Genomic DNA, 19,714 nt, shown 5'->3' on the forward strand with positions numbered 1-19,714 from the left:
TGGAAAATTCACATGCTGTAGATCAAGTACTACACTAGGTTTCTGGAGCAAATCAAACCCCGATCGCTCTTGCAAAATGGGATAATATCGCTAGTTTCCATATCGCATTTTCTTTGTCACAAAAACAAAACTAGCCATTTCCAATCCGCAAAAGGGGAGGAGAGAAGTTTCGCAGGCGTAGGAGGGGCCGCCGAAAGCTGTTGACCAATCCCCAGCCAGTATTTGTGACATTTTGAAGGGGCAGAAACAAGGCAGTAACATGCGAAAGGGAGGCAGCCAGGGCAGGAAAACGACAGTTTCGTTTGAATCAGTGAATGAATGCTACTACGTACAACTACTGGTAGTAGTAATAATGAGTTTGAAAGAAAAACACACACCCTCACACCCTCACACACACACACACACACTTGGCAATGACCTTGTTTCCACGGCGTCTGCAGAGCCGTGCTGCATTGTTCTGTCACTGTTATGAAAGCGCGCATCAATGTTGTCAGGAGTTTTGTAAAAATCCATACCGTGCCCTGGCTTGCGTCAGCACCATGCAATGCCAGCATCCTCATACCAGACTGGCACGGTGCCGCCCAGAACCCTGTTGTGCACAAGGCTGTGTAGCAACTGCACAAGAACGAAGATAAAAAAAAAATAAAAGGAAAAAAAAAGCTTCAGGTAAACAGGACATCCAAAAACCAACGTGTCACTGTTGCCAGGATCAGCACCGGTACACACTATATACAATAAGAAGTTGAATGAAATGCTATCCAGTGCGTGACAAAAGAAAATAAAACGAGGACAGCAGATTTTTCTTTTTTTTTTTTTAAATTTTTTTTTTTAAACGGGTAACAGAAGTATGTTATTATTATTATTATTATTATTATTATTATTATTATTATTATTATATTATTATTATTATATTATTATTATTATTTCTTCTGTTGAAAACCCAAAGCAAATTTTAAAACTTAATCTTGTTGCTTCTAAAGATGACCTTTATAGGTAGCACATGCTTTTGTCATCTACACGGATTTATAAGTTTCGAGGGGTCGCGTGGCACTCTGACACGGTAGAGCCACAATGTGCTCCCTTGATGTGGAACGGGGGGCTTGTTCTTACATGCAGAGAATTTGGGCTTCACAATGTTTCTGTGTAGGTCTACATGTTGAAGTACTTTACGAGAATAAGCAAATATTAAAAACTAAAAGTTACTCATGTTGTTGAAGGAGACTCTTCTTCACACAGAGAGTGGTGAGGGGATGGAATGGGTTACCTAGTCATGTTGTTGAAGGAGACTCTTCTTCACACAGAGAGTGGTGAGGGGATGGAATGGGTTACCTAGTCATGTTGTTGAAGGAGACTCTTCTTCACACAGAGAGTGGTGAAGGGATGGAATGGGTTACCTAGTCATGTTGTTCAGGCAGAATCACTGAGATTCTTTAGACCCAACTTAAGAGAGTTCTATGATCAATCAGCTACGACGAACAGGGCAAGTGCTGATGGATAAATGGCCTGCCCTCGTTTGTAAACATTCTCATGTTTCTTATGCACACACAGTCTTCATTAACCTTGTCTAGTACCAGATGGCACAAACTGGCTAAATAAGTAACCTAACAGTGCAATTCTAAAATTCCAGGACTGGGTGCAGTACTAGCTTCCTACCCCTGACTTACACCAACAACTCCAACTGTACTTCAATCCACAGCCTGATGTTGTTTCCAAGTATGTAATGTGGGCAGCACATGAAATCCTCCCGTGACAAACAGAAGCGGAGATGTGTGTGTGTGTGTGTGTGACAGGGACAGCTCTGCCACTGGTTCTTGTGCCTTTAAGGAAGCAGCTGGGTCTTGTAAAAGGAGATGCATTTCTAAGCAAATAACTGAGCAGGTGGGCACCGGTGACAAGTTGATAGGGAGGTCCCGATTAGCTGGGGGGCGTGCCCGGGGAGCCAGCGCGCAGCTCCAAAAAGTGTCTGCGCCACAGCTCGAGGCTACTGCACGGCGATAGCCATACAGACGAGCGCTGAGCGAAAGCTTGCTGGGTTGACATCAAGGAGGAGAGTGTCCGCTCCACGGCGAAACCCTTCACTCCAAGACGGTGTTCATGAAGGCACTGCCCAGCTTAATCCAATCGAAGAGCCCAGAGTTGCCGTAAGGATGCCGGGCTCCCAGAAGTAGGTCAGTTTAGGAGATGATGATTCCAAACAGTATAGAGAGGGTGTGTGTAGTGCAGTAGGCATTCCTTTTAGAGGGACTAGCGCTCGCCTTGTGTGGCAGACTTTTATTTTTAACTTTGTTTTGTTAAAGCCGGTGCCTGGATTACCACTGTTGGTACCCTTCACCAGTGCCTGTGTCACTATTAAATCTGCTCTGTTTCTCCTTCAGTATCATTGAGTGAAGGCTCATGATGTAATGTCGCCCTGTTACAGAGTGGCACTCACTTGCGTATCTTCATAGCCTCCTCATTGTCGGGTCTGAAGAACTCAAAGTTCTTGTAGCTCTTCACAGCATCCCGTCGATACTGGCCCACATTAAACACTGCAATACATCACAACACAGAGTGCTGTTAAACAACCAACTAGAAGCGTTTACTTCTACTGCAATACATGGGGGAACCATCATTTTTCTATAAACTTCTGTCTTACAGTCTTATTAATCACCCAGCTGCTTATCCCGCAATGCTACAATTGTAAACACGTTGTTATTTAAGTTCTACTGAAATACTGTATTTCTGTCTTTTATAATCACAATTAAAAAAAAAGTGTGTATTTAAAAAATATAGCAAACACTGGTTTGAAAACTGTCCAAATTGCTCATTTGAGGGTTATAAATGAAAAATGTGCAAAAAAAAAAAAAAAAAAAAGGGGGGGGGGGGGGGGGGGGGGGGGGGGGTGGAAATTTAACATTGGTGAATGGGTGAATGGGCAGCTGGGTGTTAAACACGTAGTGGCGTGTGACCCGTGCATAAGTGGTGCATGATAGGTGTGTATAACAAGATTGCCTGGGTATAATAAGGTTGGAGATAAAACTGCTAACCCCATTTTTTTAAAACAAACCACAGTCAATACCAACACAAACAACAATGACCTGGAAGTTTTATCCACAGAAGGCAGGGAGACATTTGAGCAGAATGATGCCAAAACAATTGGGTCTCAATTAGCAACTAGCAACTAGGAACCGGGCAGACAGAGGTGGGTCGAATGGACTCCTCTCATTCGGAAATGTTCTTTACCCAACCCTGGTCCTGGAGAGCCGCAGGGTCTTTTGTCCACCCAAGTCCTCTCAATTGCTTAAATTCAACCAATTATTTTCTTAATTGGTCAATATTACAATTTTTCCCCAGATCTTTACCCACAAGATGATTTAAAGACACCCAGAAAGCTTGCAGGACTGGGGCTCCCCATGACCAGGAAGGGCCAACCCTCTTTTAAAATAATAAGTCCCTTTTTGATAAGAAGCTGAAACATCAGGAGATGTTTTGCAGGTTCCTCAATGTTAAAAACTTAATAAAGACCTCTGGTCAGTGGCACATTCAGAGACACAGTGAAACCGACAGGGTTAAACTACACAGAGAGGGCAGGAAGATTCCAGGAGCAATGCTGGCTGAAGGTAGTTTTCATTAGCTCATTTGAAGTGTACCTTTGGTGGGCACCCCAATCCAGTTGAGGTATCGCGTCAGTTTCTTGGAGATGTAGGTCTTTCCTCTCGCTGGTAGACCTACCATTACAATCACCGTTGGGGAGTTTGTAAATTGGGGCACCGAGGCTGCAATGGCAAAAACATTCATTCAGATTATAAATTTGCTGCAGTGCCACATGTATTTATTTTTTTTTTAAATACAAATAGCTTTTCAAATCAGAAACAAAGATGCAATGGTAAAAACTTGTTTTTAGACTGTGTAAATGAAAATAATTTGAAGTGTAGCACCAGTCGTGGGATAAGATAATGCATATAGGCACTCGCCCCCCCCGCCTCTGGGACCCCTGCGCTCCCCTGACTGTGTGACACTCTGCACACCACACAGCCGTGCCTTTACTAGGGGAGACCCTCTGGGACCCCTGCGCTCCCCTGACTGTGTGACTCTCCCCTGCACACCACACAGCCGTGCCTTTACTAGGGGAGACCCTCTGGGACCCCTGCGCTCCCCTGACTGTGTGACACTCTGCACACCACACAGCCGTGCCTTTACTAGGGGAGACCCTCTGGGACCCCTGCGCTCCCCTGACTGTGTGACACTCTGCACACCACACAGCCGTGCCTTTACTAGGGGAGACCCTCTGGGACCCCTGCGCTCCCCTGACTGTGTGACACTCTGCACACCACACAGCCGTGCCTTTACTAGGGGAGACCCTCTGGGACCCCTGCGCTCCCCTGACTGTGTGACACTCTGCACACCACACAGCCGTGCCTTTACTAGGGGAGACCCTCTGGGACCCCTGCGCTCCCCTGACTGTGTGACTCCCCTCTGCACACCACGCGGCCGTGCCTTTACTAGGGGAGACCCTCTGGGACCCCTGCGCTCCCCTGACTGTGTGACACTCTGCACACCACACAGCCGTGCCTTTACTAGGGGAGACCCTCTGGGACAACAATTAAATCGGGATATTATCATGATTTTAATAGCGTGGCCTCCAAATTATCATTTAGTTTTTCTTTACTAAAAAGCTAAGTTTTCACAAAACGTCATTATCTTAGAACCCCAGTACAAACCTCATGTAACATGGGTAATACTTTATTATTCTCCCTTAGATCCAAAACCTGTAGCATTTCAACATCAATAGTGCTTTGCATTCCTCAAGCAGCATAGCTTAATGAGGTGAATAACCTTCTGGCTATTTATACTGTAGTGCTTGCTTATCCAACAGAAACTGCTACTCTGTACTCTGATGAAAAGATAAGGTTTCCTAATCATTGCATATATATTATTCAAACCTAATGCTTCCTCTCCAACAGAATATCTATACTCAATGTTTGGGATTCGGTTTAATTTCCTACACTTTTAAACATCAGGATTAACCATGTCCCACCCTCGGATCCTTCAAGAAGCTGCTTGATGAGATTTTGGGATCAATAAGCTACTAACAACCAAACGAGCAAGATGGGCTGAATGGCCTCCTCTCGTTTGTAAACTTTCTTATGTTCTTATGTTCTTAACATGCTGGGAAAACAATAGAAAAAGCTACCTGAGAATCCCTCCACAGTCACTATTTTACAATCAACTATAATGCGGATCACACTACACTGCAGTGTATTTCTGTGTGTATGGAAAAGAAATATAAAATAATACCCTTACACTGCACACCCCCTACTGTATTAACACTGCACACATCCTACTGTATTAACACTGCACCCCTACTGTATTAACACTGCACACCCTACTGTATTAACACTGCACACCCCTACTGTATTAACACTGCACTCCCCCTACTGTATTAACACTGCACACATCCTACTGTATTAACACTGCACACCCACTACTGTATTAACACTGCACACCCCCTACTGTATTAACACTGCACACCTCCTACTGTATTAACACTGCACACCCCCTACTGTATTAACACTGCACACATCCTACTGTATTAACACTGCACACATCCTACTGTATTAACACTGCACTCCCTACTGTATTAACACTGCACACCCCCTACTGTATTAACACTGCACTCCCCCTACTGTATTAACACTGCACACCCCCTACTGTATTAACACTGCACACACCCTACTGTATTAACACTGCACACCCCCTACTGTATTAACACTGCACACATCCTACTGTATTAACACTGCACACCCCCTACTGTATTAACACTGCACTCCCTACTGTATTAACACTGCACACACCCTACTGTATTAACACTGCACACCCCTACTGTATTAACACTGCACACACCCTACTGTATTAACACTGCACACATCCTACTGTATTAACACTGCACACCCCCTACTGTATTAACACTGCACACATCCTACTGTATTAACACTGCACACACCCTACTGTATTAACACTGCACACCCCTACTGTATTAACACTGCACACATCCTACTGTATTAACACTGCACACACCCTACTGTATTAACACTGCACTCCCCTACTGTATTAACACTGCACACCCCTACTGTATTAACACTGCACACCCACTACTGTATTAACACTGCACTCCCTACTGTATTAACACTGCACACCCCCTACTGTATTAACACTGCACCCCCTACTGTATTAACACTGCACACCCCCTACTGTATTAACACTGCACTCCCTACTGTATTAACACTGCACACACCCTACTGTATTAACACTGCACACATCCTACTGTATTAACACTGCACACACCCTACTGTATTAACACTGCACTCCCCCTACTGTATTAACACTGCACACATCCTACTGTATTAACACTGCACACCCCCTACTGTATTAACACTGCACACACCCTACTGTATTAACACTGCACACCCCCTACTGTATTAACACTGCACACACCCTACTACTGTATTAACACTGCACACATCCTACTGTATTAACACTGCACACCCCCTACTGTATTAACACTGCACACCCCCTACTGTATTAACACTGCACACATCCTACTGTATTAACACTGCACACACCCTACTGTATTAACACTGCACACATCCTACTGTATTAGCACTGCACACATCCTACTGTATTAACACTGCACACACCCTACTGTATTAACACTGCACACCCCCTACTGTATTAACACTGCACACCCCTACTGTATTAACACTGCACACCCTACTGTATTAACACTGCACACACCCTACTGTATTAACACTGCACACACCCTACTGTATTAACACTGCACACACCCTACTGTATTAACACTGCACACATCCTACTGTATTAACACTGCACACACCCTACTGTATTAACACTGCACACACCCTACTGTATTAACACTGCACACCCCCTACTGTATTAACACTGCACACACCCTACTGTATTAACACTGCACACCCCTACTGTATTAACACTGCACACCCCCTACTGTATTAACACTGCACACACCCTACTGTATTAACACTGCACACCCCCTACTGTATTAACACTGCACACCCCCTACTGTATTAACACTGCACACCCCCTACTGTATTAACACTGCACACATCCTACTGTATTAACACTGCACACCCCCTACTGTATTAACACTGCACTCCCTACTGTATTAACACTGCACCCACCCTACTGTATTAACACTGCACACCCCTACTGTATTAACATTGCACACCCCCTACTGACCACACTACCTACTGCACGCATGCAATGACCAACGTCACAGAGCTCAATGACTATTAATGATCAAGATTCAAAAGAAGAAAACATTTCACATTACAAAATATGAGCAGCTGCACAAATGTGATACAAAAATGAAACAAGACACAACTGGGACTAACTTCAAACCCCACTGTTAAATATGCTAGTTTAGCATATTTTAGGCTATATATCCCAAGGAGTTTCAAAGAGGGTCTAAACAGAATGGAATTAACTAATTTTGCTTCATAAAGTTGAATGTTGCGTTAACATATTGAGTTACACACCACCTTGAAATACTGTTCTACTATTATGGCTTCTGGTAGACTTTTGCAATATAAAATGTCTAGTTTCTTTGATTACTAAATACAAGATCTAAATTATGTTCATGTAGTTTATTTTATTTTATTTTTATTATTATGTCTTAATCCTAAAATGCCATCGCTCTAATATTGTAAAGATCCAAGATGCACTGGGGCTTGTAACCTGGCCCATTTATTTTACATTTCATATCTTAGACAGCTGATCATTTAGAGACATCAGTAACATAAAAAGTGCCACGTCATATAAAAATGTAAGTTTGACATACAGGCAATATGCTTTCAATACCCCCAGATTATGATGCACTCAATAGCTAAGAGCTAAAGAAGGTTAGCAAGTTGCATCGTAATTGTACAAGAGGTTCTAGTTTAAAACGTAAATCTGACACAGAGACAGTCAGGACAGCCTTCATACCCCCCGAGATTGTGACAGACTCAAAACAAAGTTCACAACAAACAGACAAGTAGATCCGATATGCAAAACGCTAAATTAAATCCAAAACGACAAGCAGCCTCATGCACCCTGAGATTCTGATACATTCAGTTTAGGTTTGATACATTCATTACTGGCAAAGTGGCTCTTCAAATACACCCCTCGGGGACAGGCATCCTGTCAGGGGACACTGGTTGAAATGAATCCTTCAGGACGAGGGAACTTCTCATGCAGATAGCAGACTCTGCCATTCCGGTCATTAAAAGCTAATTGAAGTCCCAGAAGTTACTCACACCCTCTGCGTCTCAGCATCTGGGTGCTCATTCCAGGCACCCAGATCTTCTGTAGAGGCGTCTGGGTCAGCTCGGTCTTGTCTTGTGACATCGTGGCTTTGAGCATATCCATTATCAAACTTCGGAAATGCTGCCAAACTCTGTCTTTCTTTTATTACTCGACAGACCTGGAACGAGACTCCAGAAGCCACTGGCTGCAATTCTGACAAAACTCACAGGGCATTTACTGATATAGCATTGCAGCATGAGTGAACCTTGCACCCCAATCACCCGGCATGTGGAGTCCTTGCAAGGGGGGGGTTTGGCAGCCTTCACTTGCACGTGCTCGTAATGCCTGCTCCCACATGTGCTGTGCAGGAAATGAACTCTGAGAGAACAAGCAACAAACTCTCACAGATCCTGATTACCATTAATCGTTGAATACTTCAATGCACTTAAGGTACAAGGTTGCTGATATGTGTCTGTCCTTTTTCACACTTGTTGGGACGTTTGTTTTACCATATTTGGAGGTTTGTTTGTACCAGCTGAAACTACAAAAGCACAAGTGACACCTGAGTAACTCCTACCTAAATAATACATAATCTTAATATAAAATCAGCAATGTAGCAGAAGATATCAACACAAACAATTTAAAAGTTTAGCAGACAGAGAAGCACCCTCTGGAAAGGGTAAGGCTAAGACCCCGTTCACACTACTTGGATGGCCCAGGGCTGTCGTTTTTGGGTCTGCGTGAGGGGGGGGGTGTGGTAACCTGATGGAGGATCTGATCTTGTAAAAAACTGGAGAAGTGAGTACATGAAATATAAAAAAAGAAAAAGAACGATATGTAATTTGCAATCAATCGATGAATTTGAATAATCAATGCAGTACTATAACAGGCACTGAGATATTGCAGTGAGAGTCTCACCCTCACATAGTGCATGAGTACTATTTGTGGATGAGAGCACTATTTTATGTGAAAAGCAAGCAGCTAAAGAAATTACCATCATTTTAATGTAAAGATGCACACTTCTGTAGCCACAACTCAGACTGGCACACTTTCAAAATAGCAAAACTACTGACCTCTACCTATGGCAACAAACACAGCAAAACAGGGTCACACACCATCTCTGTGCACAGAAATGAAAACCAGCCTTAAGTCCCTTTGCTTTCAGAAACAGCCATGTGCAGTGACCTGATTATCCTAGTCCTAGATAAAGGCCCTTTCTAATGCTGGCTGCCTTCCTGGCTGCACACAAAGCAGATTAAGAGATTGGATTGCCAAAACCCAACAGCAACAGCTAATAAATACCAAACTTGATTTCACAGTGGCTGGTTTTATAGACCCTGCTTTGATTTCCAAAGGTAAAGTCTAAGATTAGTTCTAATCAGGGTCTGTAAACCTGGTCATACTGGTTACTAGATGGCAGCCATCTGGGTAACTTTATACCACCTGGATGAGAGAATGCTGCAGTCCGAGTGAGAGCACTGCGACTTTTGCTAGCAGCCAAAGACGCAAAAGTAAATATTTAGTGGTAACAAAAGCATTGTTTGTTGTTCCGAGACATGACGGCTTACTGGGTTAATCAGACCAGTTGTGTGAGGAGGCATAGACATCTTATAATCGCTGTTATCAGCACAGGGCAGTCAGGGAGTCTCTCTCAGTTCTCAATGCAGCATGCAGCTTTTAATCCTGGACAGCAGTTTAAAAAAAAAAAAAGAATACACAGCTTAAAAGGAGCAAAAAGTGGGCCTACACAGGATTCAATACAAATATATCCTGTGGTAGTTACACTTCAAGTGAAACAACATCCACAGTAAACATTCCCATCTTCCTGAAGCTTGTTAAGCACGCTGTGAGGGAGCTCGTATGAGTGTCAGCACGGTTCAGTAGTGGAGAGTAATCAGTTGCCAGGAATTTGAACCACCTTGTCAAACCTGTGGGTTAGGCCTCATATGAGTAAGCCACTAATTGGTTACTTGTTGAGAGTCGTAGGCAGCTATGGGTGATTGAGAACTCATTTAACCAGTCTGGAGCAGGTTTGGCAGGGCAGTTTTTTTTTTGTCAAGACAGTGATTGTAACAGTAAACAGGTTTCTAATCTAGGTGAAGTACGACGTGTTCCCCTTCAGTTCTATGTTTACTGGCTTTTTGTAAAAACAACTTGCCATTAGACATCAAATAAAAATGAATATTTACACAGAACTACAGATAAAAGATGAATGCTGTGGAGTGCCCCGCCCCTTTGTTTATTATTTATTTTATATTATGATTTATATGTATATTGACAGCTAAAGCTAATATTGTTTGCTATTGTTTTATTTTAAAAACGTCGTGAGGATGTGTGACTGATTAGCTACTGATTGTTAACTAGCTGACAGTCACGCGTCCTTATTAAACTTGTGCAGAATGTGACCGAAGGATAATAAGATAATTGTTTGCTAGTTGATCACCACTATAAAAACCTGCAGCTTGGGCTGCACAGAGAGGAGCGTGTCAGAGGTGAGACGTGAGTCTAAAACACCAAAATCACAATTGCTAGACTTATTAGCGTTTTACTGTTTGTTTGGCCAGCGTGCCCTTTTGTTTTGTGTCTTTTGTTGTGTTTAACTCTTTTGTTTGATTATAATTTAATAAACGCTGAGTGCCTTATTCAACAAAAGTTGAATACTTACACAGAACTACAAAAAAGTACAGTGACAAATTAAGTTCTAAGCAGCTAGCTGAGCAATATCCCAAAACAATCTGCCTCTGCATCCCCTTGATAATGCAAAACCTAAAGGGAGGACAGGCTCCAGTTTTGGAGATCCCTGATTTACAGATCTTGCAGTAGCTGCCCTACGGTGCTCAAAAGTACCTGTAACAGTGTCGATGCAGAACATCCTCTAATCTTAACAATGTTCTCAGGAATGAAGTGAACTTTTAATATACATCTTGTATGACCAACACCTCAGCTGTGTTTAAACAGACATCAACGAGAAGCATGTTTTAAAAACCAGAACATTTCATTGAAATTAAATTTCAGTGTTCTGACTATTTTTTACATCAGACAAGGAGTATATTAAAACGAAAAGGTAAGCTTATTCCTGTTACTGTTGCATCAAAAGGAAATGTTGGAAAACTAGCCTTTAGAAAACAGAAAGAGTGAATAATACTGTACATGGGATGTTACAATTTACACATATACTTCTAAACATATTTCCAAAGGTTAGAAAAATCACAGAATGTATTATTTATATGGATTCGATATTTCCATTGTCCTTTGAAATAGAAAACAGAAAGTTTTTCTTGAGCCAAAAAACCCCCCAAAAAACTGCGTAGATAATCTGGGAGTGTGTGTGCGTGTGTGTGTGTGTGTGTGTGTGTCTGAATGAGAGTGACAGCTGCCACACCAATCAAAGCCACTCTTCAAAAGCAAACAGCTTGTCAAATTGAGCTGTGCACGTAAACAGACAGGAGTCAGGCAGGTTGGGCTCTCTCCTTCCGAAGTGCAGTTTAATGACTCACAGCCGCTGAGTAAATCAAACACAGCGATGAAGGCGGCAACGTTTCCACACCCAAAAAGCTTTGCCACTTTCGCAGGAAACTAAAAGTCATTTAGAATATTCATTAGTATGCGCAATCTGATCTGAAAAATAAATCTGATTATCAAAACCTTGAAGACCAGTGCCTTGCTTACCTGCCTTGTGCACTCTACAGTTCTCATTCTGCCTGCAGCTGGATTCCCACCTTGTCTGCATGTTGTGAAGTGGCAACAAAGCCTTTCAATAAGAGCCGTACTTGCAAACTGGCTGCAAAACACTGCACTATGTGCAGCTGCCAAGGTTGTAATATTAGTGAGTGACCCCCCTCCCCCCCTCAGTTCTGCAAGACATCAGAGCATGTGTGCTGATCGGCCAAACTTGAGTCCTTTACCAAATGTCAGCTCTGAGTTCAGTGAAAGTTCCAGGTCATCTGATCTGTTAGACATTAACCTTTATGGACACTGGCTGTATTATCATAATCTCCAGGGTTAGAGTTGGTAGAGCCTTTTTGCCTTGAAAAAACAAGTATGTTGGTAATATGTGTTGTATGGATGCCTCCCACAATGATTGTATAGAAAATTTGAGAAACTAGTATCATAATGTAGATCTCCATAATCTACACCTGCAATAAGAGCCATCAGTATCATAACGTAGATCTCCATAATACAATAAACCTGGATGTGTAAAACAAATCCTGCGATTCTGATGCTCCTCTTATAAAAGTCTATCACAGTAAATTGGCATGAATGTAACGTGCGTTTACCAAGGTCTGTCATGCTTCTAAAAATACCTTACTGGGCTTTACAAAGTTTGTAAACGATTGACCAGTTTCACTATGTTTTTGGGGGGTAAGTCAATTATCATCAAGAGAGACATCAAACATTTTGTATTGATTATTTTCCTGGTACCACATTGTCGCCGCATGCAGCTCGTGGTTTTAAAAATGATTTCAATCAATATGCTGATAGAATGCAACAAAAAAAGTAAGCAGACAAATGAAACTGTTTCAATGCATGCACAGAGAATCGTGGGAGTCTGGAAACAACTCCCCAGTAATGCTGTTGAAGCCGACACCCTGGGATCCTTCAAGAAGCTGCTTGATGAGATTCTGGGATGAATAAGCTGCTGACAACCAAACGAGCAAGATGGGCCGAATGGGCTCCTCTCGTTTGTAAACTTTCTTATGTTCTTAAATGAAACAGTCTCAATAAAATAAACTGTCCCGATCTCATTTAAACAGCCTCCAGATATTTGTCTGCACAATCCCTTTCACTTCTTTTCCAGTTTCACAGTCTTTCGGGAGATCAACTAACATGTTATTTTGCTGTTTTAGTCAGTTTAGCATCGTTTCTATTAGGTCTACAAACAAAATTTACAGAAACAACACTACTTTTATTTCTTTAACTCAAACTTCAGCTTCAGCTTTTCTTTTCTTGGTAAGACAGCCTCCGGTAAGACAGCCATTAAATGCATTTATCTAAATGCTAGAAGTATCAAAAACAAAATGTTTGAACTTGAAGCTACTGTAATTATGATGTGATAGGTGTTACAGAAACTTATTACCTGAGAGTGATGGGGACGAATATAATATTTGTGGGTATACACTGTATAGGAAAGACAGGCAGGACAGAAGAGGAGGAGGGGTAGCGCTATACATAAGAAACAGTCTTGAAGCCCAGGTGTTAAACCTGGACAAAGAAAATAAAACCAAATCAATATGGGTCAGAATAACGGACAAAAATTCAAAAGGCATAATAATAGGAGCATGCTATAGACCGCCAGATTCAGACGGTGAGCAAAATAATCTGTTATACAATGACATTAGAAATGCGTGTAGCAAAGGAGAAGCCATACTAATGGGGGATTTCAACTTCCCCCATATAAAATGGGAAAACGGTGGGGAGCACGACGGATGAAATTGAAATGGTGGAAATGACAAATGACTGCTTCCTAACACAATTTGTCAAGGCACCGACTAGAGGGGAGGCATGCCTTGATTCAGTCTTTTCAAATAACGAAGACAGAATAACTAAAACAGAGGCCAGAGAACCACTAGCAAACTCAGACCAAAACATGGTCTTATTTGAAATGTTTTTTAAAACCCCAAAAGTAAAGACTAAAGCTAGGGTTTACAATTTTAGAAAAGCAAACTATGAAGGAATGAAACAGAGACAAACAGAAGTAGATTGGTGTAAAAAATAGGGAAAACATCCACGGAAAAAGGATGGCTGTTTTTTTTAGAAATGTAGTACTAGAGCAGCAAAACAATTACATCCCAAAAGTAGAAAAATCTAAATCTAAAACAAAATTACCAAAATGGTTTAACAGATCAATTAAAAAAAATATTCAGAGTAAAAAGACACTTTACAGAGCGTTTAAAATGGACCAAAAACAAAGTACACAGAAAGAGTATTTGGAACTGCAAGAGCAAGTCAAAAAGGAAGTTAGAAAAGCCAAGAGAGACAGAAATGAACATTGCTAAGGGAGATAAAACCTATTCCAAGCAATTCAGCAAGAGAACAGTCAAGGAGGAAGTAGAATGTCTAAGAGATACAAATGGAAAAATCATAGGCAACGATAAAAAAAAACAAAAAAAACAAGCAACATCGACAATGGATAATTGCAAAGCATATGACATGGTTTATTTAGATTTCCAGAAAGCTTCTGAAAAAAGTCCCATACAAAAGATTAATTCTCAAACTGAACGCAGTAGGGATTCAAGGAAACACAAGTACATGGATCAGGGAGTGGTTAACATGTAGAAAACTGAAAGTACTGATTAGAGAAGAAACCTCAGAATGGAGTGTGGTAACCAGTGGTGTACCACAGGGATCAGTATTAGGTCCTCTGCTATTCCTAATCTACATTAATGACTTAGATTCTGATATAATAAGCAAATTTGTTAAATGTGCAGACAACATAAAAATAGGAGGAGTGGCAAACACTGATGCAGCAGCAAAGGTCATTCAAAATGATCTAGACAGCATTCAGAACTGGGCAGACACATGGCAAATGACATTTAATAGAGAAAAGTGTAAGGTACTGCACGCAGGCAATAAAAAAAATTCATTATAAATACAATATGGGAGATACTGAAATTGAAAAAGGAATCTGTGAAAAAGACCTAGGAGTTTATGTTGACCTTCACCTAGACCAGGGGTCGGCAACCTCACCCTAACCTGGGGCCGCTGTGGCGGTCCATAAAACGGCTTCCGGGCCGCCACCAACAAAACTGAACATTTTTTTCTCAATTGTCAGGTTGTAATACCTGCACGATACCAACAAACTTACAGAAACACACTGGGCAAAGCACTGAGTACAATTATACTGTATTTATTATTAAAAAAAATGAAAATCTTTGAACAATGGCATTACCGCTATCGTCTTTTCAGTCAACAATCTTAAACCACACAGAATTCACAATGTAAAACCACGCAGAATTCAAAACAGTGTGTATCTGTGTGACACCAATGATAAATAACTATTTAAACGGGTTTCATTTACATTCACCAGCTGCCCATGGCTGTTTCTCAAAGAGAAAAAAAAAAAAAAAAAAAAAAAAAAAAAAAAACAACGAAAAATAAGCGCGCAAACAGTATTTTGCAAGTACGTGGATTCCCACCAAAAGCAGCCTTAACACACAAACGCTGGTTTAATCTATTCCCATTCAACATCAGATGCCGTTATTAAATTATACATTTTGCTCCCATCAAAGGAAAAAAAATATTCCTCTTAAATTAAAACAAACTACTTATTCAATTTGGCCAGCTTCACCCCTGCCGTTCTGCTGGCTCTGCACTTTGCATGCAGCTGCTGCAGAAGCATTGATTACGTACTTCCACATGACATTGGCTGCATGCCTTGGAACTGTTGCCTGGCAACCATTGACAGACTGGGTACGGTGTGAGACAATCCAGCAACAACAACACAGAAGCTGGCTGCGCAAGTGCAGAGGCAGCAGATCTAATTAATGTTTTTTTTTATGTAATACATTGATAAAGAAACTCAGAGGGAGCCCCCCACCAAACCTCAAGTGGGTTGCCACTGGCCCACGAGCCGACCCCTGATCGAGACAATGTGGGGAAGCTATAAAAAAAAAAAAAAGGTCAACAAGTACAAAACTGTACAATGCATTATTAGTAAGACCTCATTTTGAATATTGTGTTCAGTTCTGGTCAGCTCGCTACAAAACAGGCCATTGCTGCTCCAGAAAGAATGCAAAGAAGAGCGACCAGAATTATCCTGGGTTTAAAAGGCATGCCATATGCAGACAGGATAAAATAACTGAATCTATTCAGTCTTGAACAAAGAAGACTACGATCTGATTCAAGCATTCAAAATCCTAAAAGGTACTGACAATGTCGACCCAGGGGACTTTTTCGATGTGAAAAAAGAAACAAGGACCAGGAAATAGAAGGCACATTTTTACACAGAGAATCGTGGGAGTCTGGAACCAACTCCCCAGTAATGTTGTTGAAGCTGACACCCTGGGATCCTTCAAGAAGCTGCTTGATGAGATTTTGGGATCAATAAGCTACTGACAACCAAACGAGCAAGATGGGCCGAATGGCCTCCTCTCGTTTGTAACCTTTCTTATGTTCTTATGTATATGGTTTAGGTACAGGTGTGCAGGCCCAGTGTTTAGGTATGTCTGCTAGTATTTGCACCAGCACCTTCCATCAACAAACCTGAACACCCAGACTAGCTATGGCACGGCACCCTTTCACACTGGCATGCTCTACCCAGGTCGTGACCCTGTGTCAGACATGCGGGTCAGCTATGGAATTTCACACTGCTTTTTGAAGAAGCTAGGTCAACCTGGGTGACAGAACCATGTGCACAATGTGCGTGTACAATTCCCCCGGAAACAGCGACGACCACACGACCACCCTGTCATCTGCTCCGCTTCTCTGGAGAAAACTGTCGGCCCAAATGTTTCTGCAATCTGGCTCACAGTGTGTCTCAAGCAACAGAAACACGCCGAACAGAATAAACAGCAGGAAGTAACCCCTTCACACAGGCGTGGCTGTTTGTTACTTTTTCCAACTTACAAACTGACAGCAGTCAGAATCAATCAGGTTGAGTCTTGTCATAATGTTTTGTTTACTTGACTATATTAAAATTATTAAGGGGTGTTTGTGCTTGAGAGTGCCGTCAGACTGGTGCTGAGAAGGCAGACGCTTTTTCATTGTACAAAATCATTTTGGTTTCGGCTTGAAATTGTATCCATGTTGGTTTCAGATCAGTTTCGGTTTGGTAAAATCAAACCGTTATTACACTTTGCCATGCATTTACCAAAGTAAACAATGCCCTTTCTAAGCAGTTGGTAGACAGTGCCTCCTTAAATATCCCCTACTGTTAATTTAACTCCATTAAAAAATGGGTCTTGTCAATAGATTTAATCAGTGGATGACTTATATACAGTACAATATTCATTTAAAATCCTCAGTATGAACCGTTCATGTTTTTTAAATATGTCTACAGAGAGAAATAGCACCATGCCTGTGGAACAAAGCACTTAAAGTACAGAAGCAAGCGTTAATTCAAAAATAATAATAATATCATTGTACAACCTCAAGGTCTTTTTTTTTTTGTTGTGACGCAAATGTGATTGCCTCCTTTTAATAGGAGTAACTTTCATAGTGTAATAGTACAAGTATACTGTAGGGATTCATTCATTTAGGAATAAAATACACATGCTCTGTCTTCCTTTAAATCTGTCCTGGCAACTGTTCTGTCAAAGACCATGACCAATGAAAGCACAGACACACACACACACACACACACACACACACACACACACCGACACTGACACTCCACGCACACACACCCACAAACAAACACACACTGACACGCACACAGGAACTCACACAGACAGATATACACTGACACGCACAAACACATACTGACAGCACACTGACACTCCACGCAGACACACAAACAAACGCACAGACACATACTGACAGGCACACACAGACACACACTGACAGACACTGTGACAGGCAAACAGCATGACGGTGTGTCTATGCACACACATAACACCATACACAGATACAGCACACACACACACACACATGCACAAGCACACGCACGCACACGCACACGCACATGCACACACACGCACAGACACACACACACACACACACACACGCACAGCACACATGCTCACACACACACACACGCACACACACACACACACACACACACACGCACACACACACACACACACACACACACGCACACACACGCACACACACACACACACACACACACACGCACACACACACACACACACACACACACACACACACACGCACACGCAAAGACGTGTCCACACACACACACACACGCACACACACGCACACACACACACACACGCACACACACACACACGCACACACACACACACACACACACACACACACACACACACACACGCACAGACACACGCACACGCACAGACACACACACACGCACAAACACACGCAGCACAGCACACGCACAGACACACACACACGCACACCACACGTCGCGGTGACACACGCACAGACACACGCACACAGCACACGTACACACACGCACACAGCACACACACACGCACACACACAGACACACACACGCACAGACACACGCACAGTTGCACAAACAGTGTAACGTGTGCACACAACGCACACACACACACACACACACACACACACAGACACACACACACACACACACGCACACACACAACACACACACACACACGCACACGCACACACACACACACACACACCACACACACACACACACGCACACACACACACACACACGACAACGGCGTCTGTGTGTGTTGAGTGACACACACACGCAGGTCAGTGTGTGTGCCACGACACACACGCACACAAACACACGCACACACACACACACGCACACGCACAGACACACACGCACACACACACACGCACACGCACAGACAGACACGCACACGCACACGCACACGCACAGTTGGTCTTGAGTAGATCTCTCTTTATAAATGCAGCAGATTCCTAACACTTCTGCAAATCCAGAATAAAAAAAAAACACATCGGCACCGTATTGTTGTAGAACTGCAACAAAATGCGTTTAGAATGTAAAAAGTATGTTTGTTTTTTATATATACTAGACTTCCCATGCGAGGCAGTATAACCTTTACATATAACCCCCGCCCGCCTCTACCAACCCCGTTTGTTTAAAGGTTCAATAGCACTAGGGTTATAAACCTGGATTATTAATAACCACTTACTGTGTGGACGGCAACGAAGGGGTGCTGATACTGCGATCCCTGGTACAGCCATGGTTGGGAAGACTCACAAGCCCGCCTTGACCGCGGAGAGATTTGAATCCATAGCCCCTGCAATGCGCGGCTCTAACGCCCTCGGCAGGGCTCGGCTTTGCTTCGTGCTACCGGGACTGCGCGGCGAGTTTTCGGAAGCCACGCATTTATGTGCAGCTACTGCTTCAGGGAGTCCGAGTTCACCTGAGTGTCCTGTCTCTGGAAAACTTGCATAAGAAGAAGAAGTCTCCGCAGTCAAAAGATAATGAGGTTTGCATAGGCAGCACCCCGTGTGTGTTTTTCTACATGCTATCTGTATTTGCTCATTGGATTCATGCAGCAATCCCACCGCATGTCTTGAGACGATTACACGGCGTCACAATACAGCCCCGCCTCTTTTCTGGGAGCTCTGGTGCAGGCTCTCCAGTGACGTAACCGCGCCCCCCCCCTGTCCCCTCTGTCCCCCCCTCGTCCCCTCTGTCCCCCTCACAAACACGCCCATCGATCAGTGCGGATCTGTCTTCAGCAGACAGTCGCCCCTCCCGCTGTCTTTGCAGTGTTGTCATCGTCCTGCGGGAGTGTGGAGTTGCAAGAGAGGGAGGGTT

At 42.8% G+C, this 19,714-nt stretch overlaps 1 protein-coding gene across 5 annotated transcripts in view; it reads right to left on the reverse strand.

Moving 5' to 3' along the window:
• si:dkey-96f10.1 (6-phosphofructo-2-kinase/fructose-2,6-bisphosphatase 1) overlaps nucleotides 1–19,503 on the reverse strand; it is a 44,592-nt gene extending 25,089 nt beyond the window's left edge. Inside the window, exons 1-4 of one of the 5 annotated variants that reach the window (XR_005948073.1) lie at nucleotides 19,080–19,503; nucleotides 9,870–9,984; nucleotides 3,630–3,755; nucleotides 2,432–2,528 (exon numbers count right to left, since the gene is read on the reverse strand). Coding sequence is in view for 1 of the 5 variants with exons in the window: in XM_041236987.1 (XP_041092921.1) it covers nucleotides 2,432–2,528; nucleotides 3,630–3,755; nucleotides 8,313–8,424 (335 nt within the window). In the remaining 4 variants the exon portion in view is untranslated. Of the gene's footprint in view, nucleotides 1–2,431; nucleotides 2,529–3,629; nucleotides 3,756–8,312; nucleotides 8,532–9,869; nucleotides 9,985–11,970; nucleotides 12,092–19,079 lie in introns of those variants that run through there. The other 4 variants (XR_005948072.1, XR_005948071.1, XR_005948070.1 and 1 more) reach the window with 4 other exon arrangements.
• Nucleotides 19,504–19,714: the final 211 nt, after the last annotated feature.

This window comes from Polyodon spathula, chromosome 43 (assembly GCF_017654505.1).
Source record: "Polyodon spathula isolate WHYD16114869_AA chromosome 43, ASM1765450v1, whole genome shotgun sequence".
NCBI classification, from domain to species: Eukaryota; Metazoa; Chordata; class Actinopteri; order Acipenseriformes; family Polyodontidae; genus Polyodon; species Polyodon spathula.